The sequence below is a fragment of the Lemur catta genome, chromosome 18 (genome assembly GCF_020740605.2).
Source record: "Lemur catta isolate mLemCat1 chromosome 18, mLemCat1.pri, whole genome shotgun sequence".
NCBI classification, from domain to species: Eukaryota; Metazoa; Chordata; class Mammalia; order Primates; family Lemuridae; genus Lemur; species Lemur catta.
The window spans coordinates 37,715,183-37,742,526 of record NC_059145.1 but is presented as its reverse complement, the minus strand read 5'-3'; the positions used below and the strand labels follow the sequence as shown (position 1 = coordinate 37,742,526).

The following is a 27,344-nucleotide window of genomic DNA, read 5'->3' as shown; positions in this document are numbered from 1 at the left end:
TTGAGGAGGTTTTCCCAAGCCAGGAGGTTACCTGGCTTTCTGTGCACACCATGGTTAATGATCATTTATCACTTTTCTGTCTTGCCTGACAGAAGAGAGCCAGCTCCTCGAGGATAGGAACCTTGTCCTTATCTCCCTGATCCCTTGCATGGGGTCTGGCTCCTGGCAGGTACACAGCAAATAATGATTGATTGATGAACTTGCTGGAAAGACCATGCAGGAACCAAGGAAATCTTTTCCTCTACCCTATTGCAGCTCAGTTCAATGAGAACTTAAGAAAATGGTTGGTAAAAGTTTAAAAGATATATGTTGATGATACAAATAATAAATAGGTTTTTGTACTTTAAAATGGCCTGTACTTTAGAACCTGTAGCGTGAGACTCAATTTTAGACTAGCAAAGCTTTAGGTACTTGGAAGAATACCTCTTTGACTTTTGTGTTAATGTCTTTAACTTTTAGGGCCGAGTGTAGTGGCTCACGCTTATGATCCAAGAGTTTTGGAAAGCCAAGGCAGGAGGATTGCTTGAGGCCGGGAGTTCAAGACCAACCTGGGCAACATAGCAAGACCTTGTTTCTTAAAAAAAAAATTAAAAAATTAGCCAGGCACAGTGGCCTCTACCTGTAGTCACAGCTACTCTGGAGGCTGAAATGGGAGGCTCACTTGAGCCCAGGAGTTTGAGGTTTAACTCAATCACGCCACTGCACTCCAGCCTGGGCAACAGACCAAGAGTCTGTCTGTAAAAATAAATAAATATGTAAATAAATAATTTTTTAAAAAAAGAAAATACAAACCACTAAATGCCAAAGTGGCTAGGTAAGATCTCACTGCCCTCCATGGGGCCAACTTACTGGGGACACAGATGCCTCCTGCCACTTTGTGGGTTCCTTGGAACAAGTTGGCCATCTGTCCCTGAGGCTCACTCCTCTAGAAAAGTCATAGCAATTTCCTGGCCCTGCTAGCACTAAATGACAGGTTCTGCAGAGGACATTCAGGACCCTCATGTCTGGCAACATAGGAACCAAATGCCTTGTGGGGTGAATTTGCTGATAAGGCAAACACCAGAAATGAGGGCCTAGGTTCCAAATCCCACAGAGCTGTCAACTCTAACAGTAGACCTCCAACAGGAAGAAGGACATTTAGCTTTGCCAAATGGAGAAGACCATGCGAGTGGTATGGATTTTCAATATCCCTTTCTTTCAGATAAGTCACCTCAGAGCCCTCCCTCTGTGTACTGGGAAGGTAGTCAAAACTGGGTTTGTCAAATGACCATCCACTGTCTCAGTGACTTGGCCTAGGACTCTACTGCTCCTCACGGGGCCCCATGCCTGTCAGTGGAACAAAGCCAAGACACTCTCTACCCTGACCCTGGAAGTGTATATAAATTCCCTTCTGCATCTTTTCCCCAGAGCTGCTAACACACAGCTGCACAAAGAACTAGATTTTCTTCGGAGCACTGTGAGAGTGCCATGGAAGGAGACACAGCAGGCAAATGGGACTCTGGCTGGCTATGTGTATAAGAGGCATCTTGCTGGACTCACTAGTCTTGTTCTTATTCTCTTTCATCTCCTTGTGCTGGGCCTCTGCTCTTTCCCAGAGGAAATCGGCTTTCACCAGCCCTCTCTCTACCTTGAGAAGGATCTATTCTCAGTGTTCCTATTGTCAAGTCTCTCACAGGCCAGCCCTGACCCCTCCTACACCCAGACCCTCCTAGATATAAATGCAGTTCAGTCCTGCCTGAAGCTGCCTCTGATCAGAAAGAAGCGCCAGATCTGCTGCTTCCGACGAGAGACGATTCCAAAGACTAGTATGCAGGAAGGAGACTAGAGAGACATGCTGATTGGCTGGTGAACATGTCAGCCATCCTGTGATTGCTGTGGCCACAGGGTCCTGAAGTGGAGGGTCTTGGCTTGTATTTAGCACTGTCCAACAAAATGAAACCTGCCCTTTAACTTTAAGGAGAGCTCTGTGCCTCCCTTTATGGGAACTAGAGGATTTGGCCTTCCACTTAACTGACACACCCTCTGTGCCAAGGACATTGGTAGGTGCCACTTAATACCCAGATGTGGCATGTGAGCTCTGCACTCTGCCACGAGAACAAGGGGCTCATTTGAACAGAGATCTTTGAGCCCTAGGAGTGGCTCTACAGCTCAGAGGGAGCTCACAGTATAGTCCTCATCTGTGGAAAGAGTTCCTTTTGGAAGGCATTCTAATTTGGGGTTTGGTCATGCTAATACCCCAGCGATACTGTAGTTTTGTGTGTTGTCTCAGGGGCGCTGCTTCATATCATGGGTACTCATCTGTGCTCTGTCTTACAGGGACTGCATGAAAGGAGAGGAAACAGAGAATAAGAAGATCGGCTGTACCGTTAACCTGATGGTGAGAGGACATGGGCTCTCCCTCCTGTCTGCCTAGTTGGATGGTTTCTGTCCTGCACTGTAATTGGCTTGGCCTTTCTATAATACATGGCTATAGGCCGAAGGGTTTAAGTCAAGACATCAGCTTTGTTACTGGTATCTTGGAGCCCTGCACCTCCTCAGGCACATTTCTACTTGGGAAAGGAATGAAATGAATTCTATTTTGGTGGAGCTCTAGCCTGGTCTCTTGGCAAGGTTCCACCAACCTGACATACCCTGATTCACAGTGTGCCCCGATCGCTGATCTGCCCTGATGCTCTTCGTCTTTCATGCTACCCAAGTCTCCCACAGACCCGCCAGTGGCTCTACCCCCAGTAGGTGTTTATTCTGGCTGGTCCTTTCTCTTTCTGGTGCTGTCTGCCTCTAGGATCCGCCCTCTCCCTCCTGCCCAGCATCCTTATGGCTTTGGCCAGCTGTCTAGAGCTCAAGTATATCTTCCACAGGTAGCAGACTCTCTCATCTTTATGTGTTTTTCCTTCTCTCTCTTACAGAACTTTTACAAATCTGAGATTAACAAAGAAGAGATGTATATCCGTTACATCCATAAGCTTTGTGACATGCACTTGCAGGCTGAAAACTACACAGGTGAGGGAAGAGCCATGCCTGCCCATGAGGACAGACTGAAGGGATATGCACACTGGCAGAGAAAGGCTCTAAGCTGGTGCCTGCCAGATCTCAGCAGAATGTTGGGGCTCATGCTGTCCCCTCACCTCGTTTCTTTCTCTCAATGCCTTTGTGGCACGTGGTAGAGAGAAAGCAGGCAGAGACTCCACTCGTGCCTTTGTGCCATGTCCTCCACTGCTTGAGGCTATTCCACTCTCCTTCACCATGTCCACCTCTCTGAGGCCTCAAGGGTGAGTTCCAAATTCTGGTGCACCAGGTCAGCACATCCTGAGCTCACTGTCACTCCTCATGAACAGAGGCATTTTTAGGACCTTCAAAGCTGGAGCTAAGTGAGACCACAACAGTAGAATATCCTCCTAACCCTGGGACTTCCAGAACTCACCGGCAGACCTGCCTTACAGTCTAGGCTCTTCCCCTGTAACTGCACAGTAGCCCCACATTGTGTTCCCAGTGGAGAGTATGGAGAGTGTTCATCTGACTTCTTGACAGGCTAGACAGGGGCCCTTTCATTATATCCACTGTTTAATCTATTACTATGGCCTTTTCTAGCTAGAACAAATTTTAAAGGACTTCAAAGTGCCTGGCACAACTGTTTACTGAGAACCACTCTGAATTAGGAGGATGTGTGCGTGCATGTGTGTTCTATCTGATCACCTTGTGCCGTAGTTCCCGAAAAATAGCCATCTTCTCCACCATGGTGACTAGCCACTATGTCTTAGCCCTTAAGCCATAAGACTTGAATTTGTGTGATAGACCAGGAAATTCAAGCTATTCTTGTCTGTAAACATTACTAGAATCAGATGGATTTGTAGAAATAGAGAATCCTGCTTCCTTATCTATAGATGTTAGAGAGAGTTTAGCATAGATGCCACCTTCTCTGATATCACAGTTTGGCAAGAATTAAATCTATAATGACTGGACTGAATCTCCCATTCTCTGCATCCATTTCCACCCATGATCCCACCAGTCTTATGAGACGGCAGTGAAGAAAAAGACTGATAAATTCCATGTACCAGTAGAGGCATTTGCTAAACTCCTAGAGGACTGGGCCATGACTAAAGAGGCTAGGTCAGGGATGTGAATAGAGAAAAGATGCTAATGCTTGGCTCCAGGAATGACATCTGAAAAGAATATAGACAGGAAGAAAAAGATTTTTCACATGGTTTCCTAAGCAACAAAGGGAGGCCCTGAGTGCTACACAGCTTTTCCCCAGAGAGAAAAGGCTTCCTGGACCCTGTGAGAAGGCATATGCCTCCCTGGGCAGGAGGTTCCAGTGATAAGGGGGCAGGCAGAGAGGCAAGGATGAGAAGGAGCACAGAGAGTGGACATAGGCAAGTGGGCCTGGCTAAAACTAGAAGTGGGTTAGAAATGGGCAGCAGGTTTGAGTAGGGCCGTGAAATCCAGGGCAGAAGCTAGAACTAATTAACTTGCCAGTAGAAGATGCCCACTAAGAATGAGCAAATAGAACAGAAAAGAGAAAACTGTGTAGTAGGGACCTTGAGCAGTGGATATAATTAGTGTGTCTCATCCCTTGGAATTTAGAGAGCCACAGTATTTAGCTGCTGTTGTTTTACATAACCTTCTCTAGTTGTTACACGCACACAGTAAGATGTTGCCAGGCCTTCTCTCTGGGTCCAGTATTAATTTAGTGCCCTCCATGAATGGAACCTCTGGCTGCAGGCCCATGACACAATTACTACCATTCACACTCCTCTTTTGTTCTTTTAGAAATGGTAGAGATGAGGGGAAAGGGCCATTCCCAGGGCCATGCTGAGGGCAGAAAATGGAGCTAGAGGCATTGAAACTGGCTTAGGGAGGGTTAAGGGAAGCCTTGGTTGGTGTTTACCCCTAAGAGCCAGTCCTGAGAAGGTTGGAAAGGAAGCTGTAGCCAGTCGAGCAAAAAGGAACCCAAGAGTTCTCTCTGATATGTCAGTGTCTCCCAAAGCAAGGCAACCTGTGCACAGACTCTGGATAACTGAGTCATTTTTTATTCTTTATCTGGAGCCCAGAACAGGTGACCAGGCCATGGGAAGAAGGTATCTTCCAGGATATTTGGCTCCTTCATGCTTGTCCAAGGGTCACTGGCTTGCTAGGCAGCCCCACTGTCTCATCTTTGGTATCTAATGTCTCTGACCTGGACTACACACAACTTGCCCTGGCATTCTGCTCAGCACAGTCCCCTGGCACCAGGCTGCTCCTAGGCCTTTGAGGGGAAGCCCCTGTACCTCCATGCTGCCTGTCCCCACAGAGGCTGCATTCACCCTGCTCCTTTACTGTGAGCTGCTGCAGTGGGAGGATCGGCCACTGCGGGAATTCCTCCACTACCCATCCCAGACAGAGTGGCAGCGGAAAGAGGGACTGTGCCGGAAGATCATTCACTACTTCAACAAAGGCAAGGTAGGTGTTATTAGGCAAGCCTTTCAGCCCTGCAGTTTCTGCTGTGATGCGTGGCATCTTGACACCATAGGGTTGGCAGCAGCTGCAGAGGGTGGTATCTGGGGTGGTGAGTGGGTGGGTGCCCATGTATGGGCATCAGATTTGGAGACAGCATGATTTTCTCTGGGGAAAGGAAAAACCAGCAGCTTAGTTCTGTGCCTTGAAAGCCCAATTCCAGATTGGAGGTGTCAGAAACTACACTACACCCCAGCTTTGTAGAAGCATTAACATTTACAGGTGTTAATGCTCCTACAGCAGGGGCTTCTGGAACCATTTGTTTTTATTAGATCTACTTAAAGAATTGATGTGGCTTTCTAATGTGCTGCCATAGAAAATGCGAGTGGTAAAAATGAATGGATTTTAACCATAGCCAAAGGAGGCCTGTACTGCCTCTTTCTGGTACATATTCTTGTCTTAGATTTCCCTTCCCTACAGCACAGCCTGGGCTTCTCTTATATTGGGGTTATTCTCCATCAAACTAGCTTCTCTGGGATTGGCATCATTGTCAGTGCTGGTTTAGGCCTTCTTGGGGCTTCGCAGCCATCCTGCTCCAATCTCTGGGAGAACTCTCCATGGGGCCCTTTGAACACCTACTGTTGGGTGTGGCCCATGCACTGGAAAGGCTGGGAGTATATATAACTTCTTGAAGCCATTCTCTCGTTACTCAGCTTTGAGCACATTTTAAAAAGCTGCCAGCCTGAGCAACAGCGAGACCCTGTCTCTACTATAAATAGAAAGAAATGATTTGGACAGCTAAATATATAGATAGATAGATAGATAGATAGATAGATAGATAGATAGATAGAAAAAATTAGCCAGGCATGGTGACGCATGCCTGTAGTCCCAGCTACTCGGGAGGCTGAGGCAGTAAGATCACTTGAACCCAGGAGTTTGAGGTTGCCGTGAGCTAGGCTGATGCCACGGCACCCTAGCCAGGGCAACAGAAGGAGACTCAAAGCCTCTTCCCCTTACTGGTCTGGGGCCTGACTTAGGGGCCCCTCACTGGCACAGTTTTAGGCCTGTCTTCCTGGCACCCAGCCATCTTGGAGCTGCCACTCACTCAAATGGCCAGCAAGCCCTTCCAGCTCAGAGGAAATAGTATAGCATGGTGTCAGTGTGCATGAGTGCTTTTTTAGTGTATTGGTTCTCCTCTTTTATTTCCATGGCCATGGAGTACAGAGTAGAGAGTTAGCCTAATCTGATTGAGCCTACCAGTGGAATGTGTGAGCATTAATGGTCCTTTCTTCATCTGATACTGTAGTAATGCATAGAAAAGCAGGATTAAACCATAATATGGACTAGGCTAGGGAATGAAACACCAAACCTGCCCGAGTATTTAGTAGATGGGCAGGAAGGAGAGGAGGACTAGGAGTCTCCATAGGCCACCTACTTGGGGATCTCCCCACTCTTCCTTTGCTGTGAATTGCTGGAAGAGCAGAGTCTGTGCTGAGTGCAGACCACTCAGTGAGCCCTTCCATGAGCTCATCCTCAAAGGGCATTTATCAGATCCATTCTCTTAGGCTCATATAGAAGGTCTGCCTTCTCTGTTCCTGTGCCTCAGCTCCTGATGAAACCAGTAGGTGAGGCTAACCAGTTCTTCTTGAAAGCATTCAGGTTTTTTTTAATGGCTCCAGAAAAGCAAAACCTGACTGCTGTAGGAAAAATGCTCCTGTGGAGCAGGGATACTTGGTGCCCGAAGAAAAGCCACCTTGGCAACGAGAGGGCAGAAAAGGAAAAGACTCCAGGGGAGAGGCAGGTGAAGGGGTTCTAGCCGTCAGCACTGCCAGCACACCCTGCCTCACAAGCCAATTCCCTCCTGACTTTTCTTCCGCACACTCCTAGCATCTCTGCTATCCTCCTTAAATAGACAACCCAATCTCCTTTGGTCCCATGTTTATTTCCTGGGTACTCAAGAGGATTAGCCATGGCCAATGACTGATGGTCACAGTCTAGCCCTGGGCCACACTCTCCAGTAGTGAGGTGGTTAACCTAGGAACCCGCTCCACAGTGGACTGGACTCCAGTCCATGAAAAGTCAGCTCTCCCAGGCCAGACAAGGAGAAAGAGAAACTCCAAAGAGACAAAGTGTGGCAGAGTGAGAGTTGAGAGAAGGAAAGGAAGATGTGAAGATGGGAGCTGGTCCTTCAACCCCAGGCAGAGGGAGCAGACAGGAGGAGAAGCCAAACAGAGGCCTCTGGTCCCTGTTCATCTGGCAGACCATCAGAGCAAGACCAGCCCCCACTGTCAGAGTGGGCTGGGGCTCTCCTGCTTGAAGGTTCACCATAGCCCCTACTCCTTTGAAGAAATGACTTGTTTCTAATATGTAATGTGTAAACAGATGTACAAAGACTGCCAAACTGGAGACCCGGGACTTTCCTTTCCTTTGCTGTTTGATTAGAATGAACCTTAAGGCTGTGCATGGTGGCTCATGCCTGTAATCCTAGCACTTTGGGAGGCCAAGGCAGGAGGCTCACTTGAGGCCAGCAGTTCAAGACCATCCTGAGCAACATAGCGAGACCCTATCTCTACAAAAATTTTTTTTAAAAAGAGCAACCCCTAAGTCAGTGTAACTTTTTGTGCCATCCTATGAGGAGGTAACAAGGCCATATAAAAGCACACATCTGCCAGAGCTGGTAGAAGTGACTGGATTTCAGACACCTGGTAAGGAATTTTAGAGTTAGCTTTGCCGCCTGCCTGAAGGAGGGAAACCAAGGTAAAAGATGTAGATGGGGATGCATTGTACCTGCAGTTTATTCCTTACCTGTGTAGAGAGGTAGCTATCAAGACCCCAGACCTACCAATGTTCCAGCACACCCCTTGATGCTGGCACAGTGTCTTAAAACTCTTGGTCCTGGCTCACTCTAAAGTTAATTGGGGGAGGGAGGCACCGTGGAGCAGCAGGATTACAATGTGGGCTAGAGATGCCAGCAAGACAGATGAGCATCGATCCCAAAGGATAAGAAGAACTGTTTTATTGGGAGTTACTGTCAGCCGGCAGGGTGCCTTTAAGCCCCACATGGGGCCAGCATCACCTCAATGAGCAGTCCCCCATGGGGTGGCTCTTGACAGGCTGGCCAGAGTCTGTACACAGCTCAGTTGCTTAGCCAGCCCCCATGGAGCTGCCTACCAGACAGACTCTGTTGCAGGTCCTTGGCTGAAACCTGCCCAAGCAGCATTTGGAGCCAGAGAAAGGACTGACATGTGCCGCCTTGAAAGCTGCAGTGTGAGGTTGCAAGATGTTTTCTAGCTCCCTGAGGCAGAGGCATTGCATTATATTAGGACAAGAAGAAGAAGGCTATTTAAAATTATTTTTGGTTTGTTTCAATCTTTTTAATTGGCCATACAGTTTCAATCCATGTGGCATTAATTTATTCAAAGGACAGAAATAATATGCTCTTTCCTTCTCCCTGATGCTATTTCAAATAGTAATTTTAAAAATATAGTCCTTTATTGTTTAAAGATTCATGCTGAAATATTTATTGGTGAAATTATATCATACCTGAAATTTGCTTCAAGTACTATGGGGAAGAGTCAGTGGATGGGGTATGAATTATACAAGAGTCCATGAGTTGGTCATTGTTGAGGCTGGATGATGGATACCTAGGGGTTTATTCTTCTATTCTCTCTACTTTTTTGTATGCTTGAAATTTCCTATAATAAAAAAATTTTTTTAATTAGTATTTAGAGTTGGAGAGAATAGTCTGGGTAAAATATCAAGTAAACTAATAATTCCCAATCAAACAAAAGAGAGAAAACACTATATTTTTTAAAGAGGGAGAAATGGACAATTTTGCCTCTTAATGAAGTGAAGGCCCACTTATTGGAGGGCCTTTCTCCATTACAGGAGCTATTCCACAGAAACAGTCTGGGACCTGTCTAGGCAAGGATCATCTGAAGCCTAATTTAAGGTTCAAATTTTTCCATAAAGGAAATTGTCAGGCCTACTACCACATCTCTGGGTAGGCACTTTCTTCCTGGTTTACGTACTTGTTTCTGAGCTTATATGATCTGAATTTAAAGGTCAATGTTTCCTTCATTGACTCATTAAATAAGTCTTTATTGAGTATCTTAAACATGCCTAGAATTGTTCTAGGCTCTGAGGATAAATTAAATAAACAGAATCCCTACTCCCCCATGCAGTTTTTATCTAATCAAGACTAATACAACAAAAAAAAATGGTAGTTTTTTAAAACTAAGGTAACTTCAGAGTAGCAGAACAGAAATGGACAGGGAAGTTCCTGTTCTTGACAGAGTAGTCAGGGAAGGCCTCTTAGAGGTAGAGGCATTTGAGCAGAGACTTGGAACTTGTGCTTGAGCTAGAAAGCCACTGTGCTGTTGGGTGTTTTTGTTGTTATTTTTGGTTTGGTTTTTTTGTTGTTGTTGTTTTTGTTTTCTTTTTTCTTTTTCTTTTTTTTTTTTTTTGAGACAGAGTCTCACTCTGTTGCCCAAGGCGGAGTACAGTGGCATCATCATAGCTCACTACAACCTCAAACTCCTGCACTCTGTGATATTCCTGCCTCAGCCTCCCAAGTAGCTGGGACTACAGGCACTGGTCACCACACTTGGCTTTTTTTTTTTTTTTTTTTGTAGATACTGGGTCCCACTATGTTGCTCAGGTTGGTCTTGAACTCCTGGCCTCAAGCAATCCTCTCACCTCAGCCTCCCAAAGTGCTGGGATTATAGGCGTGAGCTACCGCGCCTGGCCTCAAATTGGTTTTGAGGCATATGTTCTTTGTGACATATGAGTTGGAGCTAGCAGGAGGCCTTTTGTTGTGACCTCTGATGTGTTTAGTATGGACTTAGGCTATTCTGAGGGTGCCTGAGGTACTGAAGTCGTGTTCTTATTTCTGACACAGAGCTGGGAGTTTGGGATCCCACTATGCAGGGAGCTGGCATGTCAGTATGAGAGCCTCTACGATTATCAGAGCCTCAGCTGGATTCGGGTGAGCTTTGCCCCTTCCCCTGCCCCATCCCTGACTAGAGGAGCCAGGACTTCCCTGGCATCAGTTTCTAAGTGAGCATTTACAGTGGACCTAGCCCTTGGTTTAGTGCTGTGGACAGTACAGGAGAAACAGAAACCAAGATTCCTATCCTTGAGACACTTGCAGTCTGACTGGGGAACCAAAACACACCCCTGACAAATGATGGTATGATGTGGACCCCAAAGGCCACTGATGCTCAGGGAAGGGAGAACCCAGCATAGGCATAATAGAATGGAGGTTTCATAGAGGAGATGGAAGCTCAACTTCACAAAGAAGCTTTTCCTGAAATGATTTTGTTTAAGGATGCTTCATCTAAAAAACTTTATAAAAGCTTTCCTCACTTTGGCTTGTGGTCACTGTTAAGCACCTTGTCCTTGCTCTCTTCCTTGAAGCAAAATATTCAAAATTTAAGTCAAATGCTCCATGGACTTTGAAGGTCTGCATCAAATTTTTCCTGGTTGTTGATGCTGGGTTCTGAATTATAACGTGCTGATTTCTTTAGCAAATAGAGGTTAGCAGTCCCAGCACACCCTTATCCTTGTGGCTAACTCTCCTCTGTTCCCTGATGAAGATAGGGGTTTGGGCATCTTCCTCTAGCAGTAACTTCTTGACTGCTTTTGAGGGCCACTGTTCCCTCGCAGGCTGGCTTGATTGAATTCATTACAGCTATCTTCCCAAAGTTTCAGTGAGTTTTTTTCTAAATGGGAAGCAAGTTCAGCCAAAACTAAAAAACTTACCAACCTTGGTAATACTAAACATCATGGGTATTAGTTAATTTTTTAAGTTTAAAGTCTCCTAAATTAGAACCAGTACCACTGGTGCTGGCATCTGAGCCTTTCTCACTATGGTTGTTAGCATCTTAGTCAGACAATAGATGAATGAGAGCAGGTGCAATTGAACTGATGCAGAATGGTGCTGAGACTTGCTGGTAGCCAGCTACAAGCAACTCTAGTCGGGGGTCAACCAGTGGAGTCAGTATCAGTCAAAACCAGAAATCCCTAGGCAGAAAAAGTCCATGTTAAATGTGTGCTCCCCAAGTGCAGGAAGCACCAATCTCAGTGGGGCTTAGTCCACCCTCTGGGAAGAACATTCAGAGCAGCTACACAGGGCTAGATGGGCAGGCTGGTCCCCATCCCACTGTCAGACAGTGATGATGGAGGGCTTTCTCTTCCATGATGCAACTCCCAGGAGAGAAGCTGGTCATGGCCAGGGGCTCACTTCCATCTTACCTAGATTGAGTTGCCATGATCCCTTTCCAGAAGACAGTGTCCAGTTGGGCCTGGGAGAACTTGCTTTGGACACCAACAGCAGTGAAGCCAACCTGAAGGCCTTTCTCATTCACAGAAAATGGAGGCCAGCTACTATGACAACATTATGGAGCAGCAACGCCTGGAACCTGAGTTCTTTCGAGTTGGCTTCTATGGCAGGAAGTTTCCTTTCTTCCTTCGGGTGAGTCCATTCAGGTAGTCAAAAAAACATGTATGTTTTACACATAATTCACTTAAAACCTGTACTCATTTTTTCCTTTTTGCCTATTCTACTGAATACTTGCTTTCTAAGGACTGACCAGTCAACAAAAGACATTTGGCTTTATTTTACTGGACTGGCAGCCAACTTCAGACTGTTTTCGACTGCTGTATTGTTCTGTGGCTGCTAGGAATGTGTAAGGGTGACTTTCTTACCAAATCAACAGAGTCTCTTCAGGAAGTGACCAGGGTCTAGGAATGTCCCACAGGTACCTTCCAACTTCTGCTTCCAGTGCCTGGAACCTCCACTTATCCAGACAGGGCACTGCTACAGCCTGACCTCAATAGTAGGCTGGCCTCTTGGGATTTGTCATCTAAGATGGTACTTTTTCTCTCCTGGCCTCACTGTAGCCCCTTCAAGGCCAATTCTGTGACCCAGGATGACAACAGCCATTTCTGTCCACTATTTCCTGGATGGCTGGGCTGGAATATAAACATTGTGGATGGAATGACTAAGCATAAACCTACTTAAGCAGTTGTGATTTTCTTATTTATTTAGCACAACGCAGAGGCGCCAGGAATAGTCAGCCTGCACCTGTAGGTTATATCCCACAGAGATTTGTTGTTCTCAGATGACCTAAATGAAGGTGTCCTGATGAATGGGCCCTGAAGCAGTTAAGACCTGAGATTAGCTCTGATTGCCTCCAGTTCCAGTACCTTACTAAAATTCGATGTCTGCAAGTCTCAGCAAGCACCTGGGAACGTTCATGGGATCCCTTTGATATGTTTGGGATCCCATCTTATCAGAGAAATTTCTTTAGCCAGTGAGCAGTAACAAGTTTGGTATCACATCATGGGTCAACCAGGCTTAATGGATCCTCTAAAAAAATTCCAATCTGCTAGCAAGAGAGTTAGGGCCTACTATATTTCAGATGTAAGACAGATGCACTTGGTTTTCCTGGGCTGCAATCATTCTAGGCTGAAAGGAAAAATTACCTGTGTGGAAACTGATAATGTAACAGGGGCAGCAAGCTTGCTCTGCCTAATTGTGATCCCCAGGAAGACTCTGGCGCTGTGCCACAGGAGTGTCCCTAGTGGCAAAATGGGAATAAACAGAGAGACTAACTACCTTAGGAGGACTGGGCCTCCTTCATCTCTAGTGACCACCCAGCATAGGCATTTCCGAAGTGGCATATTTGGTGCCCCCATCATAGAGATCATACAACAACAATGGAGGTAGAGGTCAGCAAAGGAGGTAGAGGAATTGTGTAAGTATTAGAAACCAAAAGAATCTTCATAAAATCCTTTGACAAACTAATGATTCTGGCCCTATAACTTGCTTTTTTTTTCATTTTATCTTTGCAAATCATGCTTTATTATCATTTTATTCTTATTGTGTAGATCCATAATTTTGGTACATCATAAATCAGATTTCACTGCAAAACATCATTATTTGGAGTATTACAAAGTCAGGCCCTGGTATCTCCTGTTTCTGTTCCTGCCAAGCGGGAATGCTCCATCACAGTTTGACCTGGCTCCCACCCTCTCATGGTCATATCATAGGGCATATCAGTGTCTCAGGGTTCTTGGAGCTTTCTGACGAGTAGGACCTGGCATAGAACCTGCATCTAAGCCATCCAAATCATGCTTGCAGTCTGAATGTTCAAATGTGGTTTCAAAGGTTCCAGTAATGGAGGAAGAATAACAAAGAATGTTAGGAAATGTCACCTGTCAGCCCATCCCCATCTCCACACAAGGATCAGACTCTAGGAACTATGATTCATGCATACAAATTTCCCTGGCCTAGCCACATGCTGCCTTTCCTTCCTTCAGCTACTCAGTTCATCTGTGGCAAATAGAATAAGTTCCCGTGGCAGTAGCTATTTGCCTTCTAGATGGCTAGAAAAAAGTACAAAGCAGTGGTGGCTAGATCTGTCTTGTGTGGAGATGCTGGAGTGAGGAATGTGATAGCAACAGCCAGCCTCAAGGTCAGCACTGTGTGCCTTCCCCCTATTGGGCCTTCCCCAAGGGCTAAGTTTCTCCCTCACCATCCCTGAATGCATAGGCCATCTATTACATCTGTTCTGCTGGAGAGGCCAGCCTGCTCCTCTTGCCTTTAACTTCCCTTCTGGTGTTACCTTTCCATTCTGATTCATCCAGACACATGGCCCAGCCTTAGCTGAATTCTCCCATAGTAACAGGGGAAGTAAAAAGAGGCAGAAATCCTATTCCAAGAACGGTGAAGTCCTCCAAGGCCTGGCCCATGATCAGCCCTGTCCTGGGAAGCATATGGCTGGCCCTTGGAGCCTCTCTTTCTCTCTTTTCTTCTGAAGACATGCCAGGAGGGGCTGTCAATGTCTGACACCACTTTATTGAAATAAGTCTGGTTAGGCAGTTGGGTGGGCAAAAGATGTCACCACTGGGTTTCAGAGGAACTTCCTCCAGCCACCCACTCATGACCAGCTATGAAATAGGCAGAGCAGCAGCGAAGATGGTACCTTGTTCACAAAGAGACTTCAGTCTACAAAGAGAAAAACTGAAACCTGAAACCTAACCCAAACCAAATCTGATATAACATAAAGTTTTAAGAAATGTGGAGTTAGAATGATGTTGATTTGTTCTGCTGACATGTTTGCAAAGGAATTTGCTGCCAAAGGGGTTTATTAATGTAATAAACAGTTACTGAATACCTACTGTGCACTGGGAAATGTTTAGACTGTTTCTCCCAGCTGACAAAAGTGATCCTTCAAAATCACACACTTGATCACCCCCATATTTAAAATTATTTTGTGGTACCCATAGCAATCGGTCCTTGGCACACGTCTGCTGACTTCTTCAACCACCCTCCCGCCAGTTCTCCATACACACCTTTTTTCTAACTGTACCTTTTCCTGTCTTGGCTGTTGTTGGCTGTTGTTACCCATGGTTGCCTTGATTATCACTGTACCTACATAAATTGCCCTTCCCCACTCTTCTCTACCAGGTCAACCCAGAGGGACCTTTCAGAACTTTTAAAAAACATGACCTTTTCCAAAATCCCAAACCCCACCTTGCTCCCCTTCCTGGGAAAGGTGCCTATTATCCCACCCCCAGGGCTGCCATACCACAGTGCAATTCTCCCTTCATCTGTCCCTCTCATCTTGACTGTCATTTTCCTTAGGACAGGGACCGAGTGCTATGCCCCATGCCTGCCCCAGGGCCTGGTACAGAGGAGGTTCCAAGATGTGTTTGTGGAATGAGTAGCTACTGATGCCCATGTGGAGGTTGGGAGCTACAGGCATAGAGTGTGCTTTCGTGTTTGTGACAGAACAAAGAATATGTGTGCCGTGGCCATGACTACGAGAGGCTGGAGGCCTTCCAGCAGAGGATGCTCAGCGAGTTCCCACAGGCCGTCGCCATGCAGCACCCCAACCATCCTGACGATGCCATCCTACAGTGTGATGCCCAGTGTATCTTTCGACACTCGGTGGGGGGAGGAGGGCAGGGGCCCTGGGAGGTGAGGCCCACCTAGTCAGCTGCCCTCCTGTGTCAGCCATACAGAGTACGTTACCCATAGTCCTAAACCTGAGTGTGTCCTCATCACTGAGTACACACTTAGCAAGGCACTCATGCCTCACAGAAGAGACAGTGCCATGTCCTTAGCCACAGGTGGTCTAGTCATCATCAGGGCTTCAGGGAGACCTTTATCCCTCAGGCTGGCTGCTACTAGCAGCTTAGTCCCCACCCTGCCCTATGAGGGCCCTGCCCAGGCAGCCAGGAGCAATTACTGTGCCGGGTGATTTGGGGTCCCACCAGGGCTCTTGTCACAGGGACACCATCTGTGCTGTGCCCTGCTCCACTGCCATGTGCACGATTATTGTCTCTTTGTCAGGTGGACTGGGGCAGAGCCCTGGGGATGAGGGGACAGGGAGGAGATGGGGAGTTCCTGTGGTTTGGTGGCACTTGGAAGTCTGAGTGCAAACATTGCCCTGCCCCTCATCGCCCCTCACACAGCTTCCTTGGAGACCATGTGGTAGTTGCCATGGGTGTGGCAAGCTTATTTCAGACAGGGGAGAGCAAGCAAACTCCCATCTGTTTCTCTCCACAAAGACTCCAAATACTATTTTATTTAAAAATCATTTTGCAGTAAATACAGTTTACTTGCAGGGGGCAGGCCCATGCCCTTGTAGCCGTCTCACTATGGTGAGGTGGGTACCTGCATTCCCCTGACCTCTTTCCCCTTCTTTCTTAAAGGGGCACCACAGAACACTTGAGTATTAACATCTCACCTCGGCTGAGTGCCCATGAGACTCACCACTGGAGCAGGGAGGGGGAGGGGCAGATAGAGAAATTTGCCTAACTGCACTTGGGTCTGATCTGCTCTTTTAGATATTGCTGCCTCCACTGCTGCTGTCAGCAGGGAACAGGGGCTGTGGTGCTCCTTTGAGGAGATGACAGGGATCAGCCACTCAGGTCCATCTCTTTGGCAAGTCTGGGTTTCCCCTTCACTTCCTACCCAGACTTGCAGATCTATGCAGTGACGCCCATTCCAGATTATGTGGATGTTCTGCAGATGGACAGGGTCCCAGATCGCGTCAAGAGCTTCTATCGTGTCAACAATGTGAGGAAGTTCCGGTACGACAGGCCTTTTCACAAAGGCCCCAAGGACAAGGAGAATGAATTCAAGGTGAACAAATCTAGGAAAGCAGGGGCAGTGCCCGTAGCAAGTCCAGGGGCAAGCCTTACTTTCTTGGGAACACGCCACTATTTTATCCCAGGGGTAGGCAGGGTGTGGCAAAACTTGCCTAACTGCCTACACCTGCCTGTGCCTTCCCTGCAGAGCCTGTGGATTGAGCGCACCACACTGACCCTGACCCACAGCTTACCTGGCATCTCTCGATGGTTCGAAGTGGAGAGGAGGGAACTGGTGAGACATGTCTCAGATGAGGCCGAGCTTCACAGCTGCTCCCTCAGCCCTGACTCTGGGGAACTTTCTCAAAGGACAGAAGAAAGAGAGAGCTTCGGCCACCTGCCTGGCCTAGGCTCCCACAGGTCAATCCTGTGCTGGGATCTTTGTGTACCATCTCTCATCTAATCCACACAACACCCCTGGGCAGCAGGTATTTTTAACCTCCTAGTTTACAAATGAGAAAACTATTCTGTGAGACTCAGGAAGCCAGAGCTCTCTGATTTCAGAACTAGTGCTCTTCACTATTTGCTGTACTTCCAAGTGCCTATAAATCAGAAGAGAAAAGTAGAAAGGATGCAGGGAGTCTCAAGTCCACAGGAACAAGGAAGGGGAATCAACATCAGAGGTCTCAGATCCTGCTCTCAGGAACATGATGAGGGGTTATCGTTGTTCCTGGGATGACACTGTGTGCTGTATGCCCCCAGGTGGAGGTAAGCCCTCTAGAGAATGCCATCCAAGTAGTTGAGAATAAGAACCAGGAGCTACGGGCCCTGATCAGCCAGTATCAACACAAGCAAGTACACGGCAACATCAACCTGCTCAGCATGTGCCTGAACGGTGTCATCGATGCAGCTGTCAATGGAGGCATTGCGCGCTACCAGGAGGTGAGCTGGAGCCCTAGACCAAACCCACACAGGTAGCTTGGCTAGAAAGGAAATTCTCAGGCTCCTCATCTCAAGAGTGCAGCCTCTCTGGGTAGCCTTCCCAACTAGCCCTCTCTTGGCTAAGCTAACTTGAGCTGGTCCTAGGATGAGACCCTAAGCTCTCTACCACTCCTTATTTCTGTGGCACAGTTCTCTGGTGGGGACTTTTCTTCACTTTTATTCTCTGAACTCTGACAGATGGGTAATCCATCTGATTATGGGAGGATAAATGGCCTCCAAAAGGAACCCGGGAGCCCAGCCCTTCATGACAAGTGAATTACAGGCTGGCTAAGAGGCTAGCCCCACTCCCAGGCTACCAGCCCTGCCTGCCCTAGGCCATCCAGGCTCCTCGAGAGACTGGGACCAGCATTCAGGCTTAGATGGCTTGGCCTTCAGTCCTTCTCAGATAGAAAACACACCTCTGCTTGCTGGAGGTTCACACAAGCCAGGCTGGAGGTGCTGGTGTGTGTACCTGTGAAGAGACAGCCTGGCTGCCTTTTAGGTGGCATCTTTGGACTCAGGTCTGCTGGGCCCCATCTAAGTAGTAGTCCTGGGGAGAGTCATGCTGACTTGGCCTTTCCTTTCACAGGCCTTCTTTGATAAAGATTATATCATCAAACACCCAGGAGATGCTGAGAAGATCACCCAGCTCAAGGAGCTCATGCAAGAGCAGGTATGTCTTGTAGGGCTTGGAGGCCAGCAGCCAAGTGGGAAAAGCCATGCCCTGCAAGATGCCTGTCGTTCTCAGGGGCTGCCCAGGGTTCAGAGAGTGGCCTTGTTTGTCATCCTAATAGGTCCATGTCCTTGGAGTCGGGCTAGCAGTTCATGAGAAGTTTGTGCACCCAGAAATGAGGCCTCTGCATAAGAAGCTGATTGATCAGTTCCAGATGATGCGGGCCAGTCTCTACCATGTAAGCTGATCCCTGTCCTACTTCAGTAGAACCAAGTGTCACTTCCTCCCAACCTGTACCACAGACCAAAGGAGAGTAGGAGGGAGGGGTTGTGGAAGAGAGGCTGTCTCTGTCACAGAGGTGCAGGAAGCCGGGGTAGATCCTGTATCCAGGGTAGTGATGCTCGGAATCTTCTCACTCACTCACTCCAAAAAGAAGAATCAGATTCGAGGGCAAAGAACATCTTTCAGGGCACTGTGCTAGTGAACAGAGGTTTTCATATGTGGAGGAAAAGAGCTAAAGTATATGGCCCACATATAGGGATCTCTTTGGAGATGTTTTTCATCCCAAAAGCCTAAAGAGATAAAGCATGGCCTAAGCCAACCTGCTCTCCCCATCTTCCTCTTCTTCTTTTCCCTGTTTTTACCCTTTCCCTCTAAGCTCCTCCCTCCCTTTTCCTCCCAACTTCCTCAGTCATGTTTGGTGATCCAGACTTGTATCTGAAAAACCCTAGGATGGGCAATACTTTCATGATGGCTGTTCTTAAAGGGGTCAGGCAGGTTCTGAGGCTGGACCAGGCCCCAGAGGGTCTTCCTAACTCTGGCCTGGCTCTTCAGCCTCCACAGCAGAGTTTGGCCCTGCTGATACACACAGGGAAGACCTGTATTCCAGGACTAGTTTTCCTTGGCAGGGTCTTACATGGAATGCTGGCTGGTTGAGGATAGAGTTCAAATGGTCTTGAGTCTCCTAATCACATACCCTCACCCCTTTTTCAACTAACCATGGGGCTAACTCCAAATGTTTCCTAGAAATGCCTGCTAAACAGGCTGGCCCCCAAATCTCAAGGGTATAAGCCCAATTACCTGCTGCTATCTGGCACCAAAGCAAAGTTTCTCTTCTCATTACCCAGGACCACTGGATAGAAATAGTAGGGAGACAAGAAGTAGAGCTGTTCATTCCTACACCAGGCTGTCAGGAACAAGAAATTCCCCTCTAGACATGACCACCAGCCACAGAGGCCCTGGGGGAGGTTAGACCACTTGGACTCAGTGGGCCTAACCTGTTTGGAGCTGACCTGCTTTGTTCTTGCATCCTGAGGGTTCTAGTCATCTCAGTCCCTCCAGGCTCTCAGTGCAGGTCTCAGCCTATTCCTGCACAAGTGTGTACAGCATGAAAAGCAAAAAGAAAAAGAAGCTTGTCATAGTTTGAGATGTGGGCACATTTTCTACCTTTCCAGGAAAGCCTGAAGAGCCTGAAATTTCTCATTTCTGTTATGATTCTCCCATGGTATTTCAAGGTGAAACAGGCAGAGACAGTCTTTTATGTTTCCCCCTTAAAACTGAAGTGTCAATTTAGTAAAGAACTTGGGTACTGTCACTGAATGTGATGAATATTCCATTGCCTGTCATTCTACTGTGTTTCCTGACATTGTGGCTGGTCTCTACTATGTGTAAACTTCCCTGTCACAGCAGGTGGCCCAGGAAGGCTAGAACCTGGCCACTGGTGAGTCTTCACCATGCAGGCAGCCAGGTCACTGCAGCAAAAAAAGCACAAAACACGCTTGCCTGCACACATCCAGGTCTTCAGTGTGCGCGCGTGAAGGTGTCCTCTCTGCCCAGAAGCACAATTCAGCCCTCTGCGTGCTTTGAAAGAAGGGCATGGAAAACCTTGTGCTTCTTCAGCACAAGCTCAGAATCATCCCCAGTGGACTTCTTGAGGACAGTTGTACTGTGTGTCCTTAGTAAACAGGGACACAAACCAGCATACTGTTACCTGGTAGCGTTTGAAATCAGAAGTTTCTGCCAAGAAGTCTACATACTTGATAATTTAATTACACTAAAATAGAACTGTGCTGTTTTTAATTACTTACATCAGGACTTTATGTCCCATCTTCCCAAAGACAATGTCATAGGCAACTTAACCCCAGTCACTAAGAGGCCATTTAGCAATCCAGTAAAACCCAGTCCCAGTCCTTATGTAAGAGGTACCCACTGACTGACAGCTCATAATAAGCTCTTCCTCTCCTCTTTCCCAGCTCTTGCTCTACTTATTCTGTAGTGAAAAATCCTCTTAACACACTCCTATGAGCTCAGACTGGCTTCAGCCTATTCCATATGTGCTCCTATTAAGTCAACCTAGGGTCCTATGGCCTCTGGTCTAGACTCCAGTGCAGTTAGGAGGAATTTTTAGTTGTATACAGGGCATTGCCCAAGAGAAATCAGCAGTTCAGATTCAGCCAACAGTATATGACTCTTTTTTGTTTCTTTTATATTTTCGACCACTAGCCAGTTCTTCCCTCCTACCCATTAATTACTTATTTATTCTTTACTCTCTATGAAGGGGCATTCATTTCTCAACAGGAGTTTCCAGGTTTGGATAAGCTAAGCCCTGCATGTTCAGGCACCAGCACCCCACGGGGAAATGTTCTGGCATCTCATAGCCCCTTGAGTCCTGAAAGCATCAAGATGACTCACCGGCACAGGTACGGCCTTAAGGCTGGGGAGGGTTCCCTCCAGAGAGGTAAGTCTAAATGTCAAGGGTCAGAGGAAAGCAGTCCTAAAGAGTACTTGGTGTGTACTCACTCACATTCCCTCTTACCCATGCACACAGCAAACACTTACATAGCTCCTGCCATAGAACCCACACCCCGCATCTTGTCAGTCACTATTCTGGGTGACAGAAGTATATACATGGTATTGTGGGAACATGGTGGGAACATGGAGGAGGGTGTAAGTTTTAAAGAATAAGTAGAAGTTTGCTAGGCAGGAAAGAGTTGAGGTGAGGAGGGTGATGGGGCAAGATCTAGGCAGAGTGACTGACACATGCAGAAGCCTTAAGATGTGAACAAGCCAGCCTGGTCAGTACTACAAATAAAGCCAAGGGGCTAGAGTGCAGATTCCAGGGTATAGAAGGGGGCCAGGACCAGCTCTGAATGGGCTTTGTTTATGCAGGCCTTTGGACTTAGTCCCAAGGGAAATGAGGATCCCCTATCAGTTTTAAGGAAGAAAACAGCATAGTGATGTGGACATCAAGGTGTGGCTGCTCTGAACTCAGGAGTCCTGGTTTGCCTGGGCTCAGCTGAGAGTACTCAAAGCTTCTAGGGCAGGAAGGTCCAGGTTGGGGGACTAGGCCATTGAGAGGAGCCCCTTGCTTAGGTTTGTTTTCCAATGTGAGCAGCAAATCAGCACAGAGTGGGCATTTGGTAAATAAGGAGGAACAGATGAATGAGAGGCTTCCTGGTATTGCTAGAGGAGAGCTGTTGGCATTCTGTGGCCACAAATGTGGAATGAAGCCCACAGATAGTTCACAGCCAGCTATTCTGGTAGCTTCCCCATACCAGGAAGACACCTGTGACCTAGGAGCAGATCCCATCATGGTGTGGGCGCTGGCTCAGACTACTACCCCATAGAAAGGCAGACCCGGGATCATCGACCTGATTTAGCATCTCTCTTTTATTCCTCCTGAGAAATTGCTAATGTCAGCAGACTGAGTGGCCATAAACCAGTTAGCTCCCAGAGCAGGGGCTCCTGAGCAGCAGCTCAGAGCCACTCCAGGCCTCGGATGGGCATGAGCACTGGCTGCGGAACCCTCCAAACTAGTGACTGAGACTGGGCGTGACCGTTTCACACATTTCCCTCTGCTTACCACCTAGATGGTTTCTCAACCGTGGGCCTGACTCCTCCCTATTTCCCACTCTTGCTCACAGCCCCATGAACTTGATGGGCACAGGCCGCCATTCATCATCCTCTCTCTCCTCACATGCGTCTAGCGAAGCAGGAAACATGGTGATGCTAGGCGACAGCTCCATGGGCGAGGCTCCCGAGGACTTGTACCACCACATGCAGGTACCAGAGCTGTCCAGGGAGAATGGGCCAGCGTACCATGCCTAGAGGACTGACCTTTCTCTTGGAGGGTCTGGCATGAGGGCTAGTAACCCTGCCTAGTTCTCTAGTTCCTGAATTCAGAACACCCCTCAAGAGAGCTAAAAACCTGCCTTCCCTTAACACACCATCCTACATCTCAGTTCCTAGCCCTTATTTCCCAAGAAGGAAATCCAGCTTTAGTCCTGGCTGCTCTCAGAGATCCCATGGGAACGATCCTCTGCCAGATTGCCCTCTTGCCTGGCATTCCTTCTGGCTTAGTCCTACTTCCTCCATGGGCACCAGAGCAGGGCCAGCTCAACAGCCCTGTTCCATGTGGGTGGTGTGGGTGGCCCCTAGTCCCAGGCATTAGCCTGGCCTCCATCAAGATATAGTATCAGGCACTGGGTCTGGGCACCTCAGGGCATCAAGAAGCCAACTCTGCACCAACCCTACAGTCCTGGCCATTCAGACCTCTATCCTGCTGATTTTTCTCCCTTTGCAGCTCGTGTATCCCAACCCCAGGTACCAGGGCTCAGTCACCAACGTCTCTGTTCTGTCCTCGTCCCAGGCAAGCCCTTCTTCTTCCAGCCTGAGTTCCACTCACTCTGCACCATCCCAGATGATTACCTCTGCCCCTTCCAGTGCCCGAGGTAAGGATGGCAGGGTACTGCTTGCAGAAGGGAGAAGAGAGGACTTCGTGAACCCCACTCCTCCTCTCATCTGTGGCTGTGTCTTTGAGAGCAGCCCTATGACTTAGCAAATACTCATTTGTGCTTTTAGCACTAAGGACTCGAGGGTACCTGCCTCCAGACCTCTCTCTCTGGCTGGCTCGAGACCCTGCTCTGAACAGTGGTTGCTGCTGTGCTGCCACCAGATAGCCAGCCATTACATCTCTACCTCAGTCCAGGAGAAAGCTCAGCTCTTTCCCATTGAAATGTTTGTTAGAAAAGAGATGAAAGTCAAAGCAAAAATGAGTCTTTTGTCTTGAGGAATCAAGCATGATGACAAGAGTATAAAAAGTAAATTTGAAGGCTAAAATTAACTCTGGAAAATGTTATTCTAAAACAGTAACAACAATCAAAAATACTTTCTTCAGTTGGGAAAGGCTTAATCAGGAGAGATGGCTCTGTAAAACCCTATTTATATTGTCAATTATTGCTTGGTTTCTTATTCAATTGAATAAATATTGTTATTTGAGAGCCAGCATCTTTTCCACATTCTAATCCTAGTTCCTGCAGTGAAAGTAGAATCTGTCCTTTTAGATAGAAACATTTGCAGTGGAATAGAAATGAGATGTAATAAATAATAAGATCTAGTGTTTCTCAGGGTTGACTGTGCAGCATAGTGACAGTGGTCTGAGCTGGCCAGCCAGTCACTGGCTGTTGCTTCCAGGCTTCAGAGGGAAGGGGGTCTCTTCATTCTTTCCATTATCATGAAGGCAGAAAAATAGCACAAATTTATGACATGGAAGATCATTAAAGAAAGAATCTCTCCAAAGCACACAACCTGTGAGGACCACAGTAGGAACGTAGAGAATAGGGGCAGTGTGGCATAGTGGAAAGGTACAGTGGCCACTGGGAAAAGCCTTGGCAGAGTGGAGGGAAGGGGGCTAATGTTGCAATAGGTGCAGCCACAGACTTTCACCTGAAGCATCCAGACCAACCCCTCATTTCCTATGGGGGAACAGGTCCAGTGTGGGGGGATTAAGGCCACGTAGCCAGTTCATGGCCACGCTGTACAAGTCTTTACACTCACCAGCCCTCAGTCTGACGGCCATCTCACCCTCTGGGTTGCCTTCCTAACATAGACTGTGGGATTCAGAAAAGGGGAGCCAACATTTGGAAGCAGACATTTTTAGTGCTAAATAAGACAAATGAACCAAAAAAACTTGGTACATGCTGAGATTTGTCATTATGTGAAGGCTGCATAGAGAAGAAATAGTGATGTGTGTTATAAGAAGGCACACTGAAAGATGGCTTTATGAATAAAAAGGAAGGAAACCCTGTGAAGTTAGCTGTGAATGCTATAGCAGAGGTTGGCCTTCATAGAGTCTTAAGGTAAATGCCCCTCAATGGGGCTGCAGAGACAGATTTTGGAATCCCACCTGTTTTTTGGTTTTTTGTGTTTTTTTCCTAACCAGAAGCCTCTGTAAGATATGCTCAGCCATATCTAAGACTTTATCTGGGTATTCTTGCTGAAGACAGATCTCTGAATCATGAATGTTGATAAAGACAGAAGGCAACAAAGGATGGACATTTTAACTCAGTTCTGTTCTGACATTGCTCAGACACTTTCTCTGGGCTGTGCATGATACTCAGTGCCCTGGAGAAAACAAAGAGGAGGGACCAGCAGGCCCTGTTGTCAGGGACCTCACAGCTGGCTATTACCACCTTTGTTCTTCCCAGCTACCTATTTACAGATTTATTCACTTGTCAAGCTTTTACTGGGTGTTCAGTGAGGAATCTGTATGGATCTTGCTTCAGGGGGCACTACATCAGAGTTGAGAGAAATTATTTTCTCCTTCTTTAGAAATAACCTCTCTTTATTTCACAGGGCTTGGTTATCTGTTTCTGTATAATAACCCACCCCCAAAATTTTTGTCTTAAAAATAACAATTTATCATCATGTCTTACTGTTCTATGGGTTTACAGAGCTCACTGAGCAATTCTCACTTGGAGTCAGATGTCATCTGGGGCTGGAATTATCTAAAGGTTCAACTGGGCTCATATCCAAGATGGCTCACTCTCGTGGCTGGCAGTTGATTTTCACAGTCAGCCAGGAGCACAGCTGGGGCTGTCAACCTGAGCTCCTACGTATGACCTTTCCATGTGGCTTAGGCTTCTCACAGCATGATGGCTTCTCACCAGAGCAAGCATTTCAAGAGACCCAGGCAGAACCTGCAAGGCTCCTTATTTCCCAGCCTTGGATGTCCCAGAAAGTCCTTTTTGCCACATTTCTATTGGCTAGTCAAGTCACTAAGGCCAGCTCAGATACCAGGGAAGGGAATGAGACTCCACCTCATGTTGGTAAGGAGTGGCATGAGTGTTTTGGGAGGGAAGGCATTGATGGTTGCCATTTTTGGAGACACATTATCACAGTGGCCATACTCTGGAATATCAACATAGAGGAAGGTTGAGAGAAGCTTCTTCCCTTTCTGGGGCAGACATTAAGTGCTAAAATAAACAAAATGGTTAAAATAGAACTGGGCCCAAAGCAGGGAATGGTGACAAGTTTGGAGGCAATAAGAAAGAAAGGAAATCCCTCCTAGACCACATCCACACAATCCACATGCAGGCCCATCTGGAGAAAGCTGCAGGCCCAACATCTGTCAGGCATCAGAGTTAGGCCCTATGAGAGAAGATAGAAGGCTGTATGTGACACAGCATCATAGAGGAAGACTGATGTTTTCAAATAAATGTGGTAGATACAGTAGATGCACTCTGGGCAAAGAAAGGAGGGAGCAGTCCGTTCTGGGGTTTGTTTGATGTTATTGGTGAGAGGAAAGCTTTCATGAAAAAGGTGATCTGGAGGGGAGTCCTTTGCATTGGAGTTGCTTCCCCTACTCCCAGGAGACCAGTGGCCTTCCTTGCCATGCCAGTTGGTTCTGTCTGCTGTGGTTCCTGTTGCTTTGGAAACCTCTGCAATGAATGGCCTGCAAGGCACGGTCTAAACTCTTGTAAGTCAGCAGCTCCCCCTGGTGGTCAAAAGGCTGACTGGGGGCTAGGAAATGGGAATTTTGAATGATCCTCCTTGAATAACTCAGTCACGCTAGGACTTACCCTCCCTGGGTTTTACCAGACTACAACTCAAGTAGTTCAAAAGTCCCATGAACATAGAAGCCCTTGTAGTGTTTAATGCTTTCACGAAAAGTAATCACTTCCTACCTTGGGACTGGCTGATAGTGGGAGAGAAGTTGAAGCAGTAGAGTTGGAAAATTTAATGGTAGCGTAGAGCACCCCTTTGCTATAGCACTAGAGAGGCCACCATAACATGAATCCAAATCCGATCCCAGGGCCTGCAGGCTGCTGTCCTCCATCCTAGCCCCCTAACATGAATCAGGACATTGAGTACACAGATGGAGCTTGGCCTTGTGAGCCAGGCTATGAGCCCCATGAGATGAGGGACTATGGACAGCCTGAGCAAGAAAGCAGCCCAGGTTCCAAGCACATGCTTCGCATGGAAGGGGCATTTAGGTAGGAGTTTGGCATGACTGAGTTGGTGTAAAGATGCTGTGTTTCTTTCTGTGTGTGCTAAATGAAAGGTAACCCTGTCCAGAGCTGTGGCCTTCAAGACTCAGGGAGCATTCTGAGTTTCCTGCTGGGAATGTACTATATAAAGCAGTGAATGGAAGGGCTTTTTTCTTTTCTCTTTACATAGCCATTTTCTTGAAGTTGCCTAAGAGCACAAGTTTTAAAGGAGAACATAGAAACCAGTAAAATAATAAAATAATAGCACTTCAGGCCCAGTTTTTCCAAAAAATCATACTTTAACCATTCCCTTATCAGTGAAGGACATTTTTAAAGACTGGGTCTTAAAGCCAGCCCTGAGGCTTTACAAACAGGATCACTCAGACCAACTGCAGAAGTTACATTACTGGTTATTGATCATGCTGACTCCTTCAAAGTACTTCAGCCTCATCTTGTTGGACTAAAATGAATACAAGAGGAATTTCTTAAGGATTCCTTGGGCAAGCTGGCTGAGGACCTTTTGTTATCTGTGTCCTGACAGTGCTGCCACTGCACACTCAAAGGAAAGCCCTAGAGACCCTGAGTTTTAGGGAGATAGAGCCCCTAGGAGCTGTAGATTCACCCCTCAGTTGGACCCCATAGGCTGGTCTCAACCATCCAGCTTCGCTCATGGCATATCACAGACAGGGGTTTCAACCACGTGAGCCAGGCAGAGGCCTTGGAGTCCAGTGACCTTCCCGTGAGGGTTCCCGTGCCCCTGGTAGTTTCTCATGGATGTGCTGGTCTCTGGCACAAGGAGCTGTGAACATTTGGAGGGCCTTCCAAACTACCCATTCCCCAGGAAAGCCAGCAAGTTATTCTTACTGCTTCTGTGGAAGGTCTTATCAAGC

The 27,344-nt window shown here is 47.3% G+C and overlaps 1 protein-coding gene across 1 annotated transcript in view; it reads left to right on the top strand.

The window, feature by feature from the left end:
• The window catches only part of DOCK3 (dedicator of cytokinesis 3), a 351,565-nt gene that overhangs the window by 313,387 nt on the left and 10,834 nt on the right, over window positions 1–27,344 (top strand). Inside the window, exons 35-48 of the mRNA XM_045530466.1 lie at window positions 2,317–2,377; window positions 2,907–3,000; window positions 5,288–5,436; window positions 10,331–10,417; window positions 11,801–11,905; window positions 15,230–15,371; window positions 16,422–16,588; window positions 16,742–16,828; window positions 17,296–17,475; window positions 18,104–18,187; window positions 18,309–18,425; window positions 20,765–20,886; window positions 22,111–22,249; window positions 22,770–22,917. Of these exons, the coding sequence (XP_045386422.1) occupies window positions 2,317–2,377; window positions 2,907–3,000; window positions 5,288–5,436; window positions 10,331–10,417; window positions 11,801–11,905; window positions 15,230–15,371; window positions 16,422–16,588; window positions 16,742–16,828; window positions 17,296–17,475; window positions 18,104–18,187; window positions 18,309–18,425; window positions 20,765–20,886; window positions 22,111–22,249; window positions 22,770–22,917 (1,682 nt within the window). The remainder of the gene's footprint in view (window positions 1–2,316; window positions 2,378–2,906; window positions 3,001–5,287; window positions 5,437–10,330; window positions 10,418–11,800; window positions 11,906–15,229; window positions 15,372–16,421; window positions 16,589–16,741; window positions 16,829–17,295; window positions 17,476–18,103; window positions 18,188–18,308; window positions 18,426–20,764; window positions 20,887–22,110; window positions 22,250–22,769; window positions 22,918–27,344) is intronic.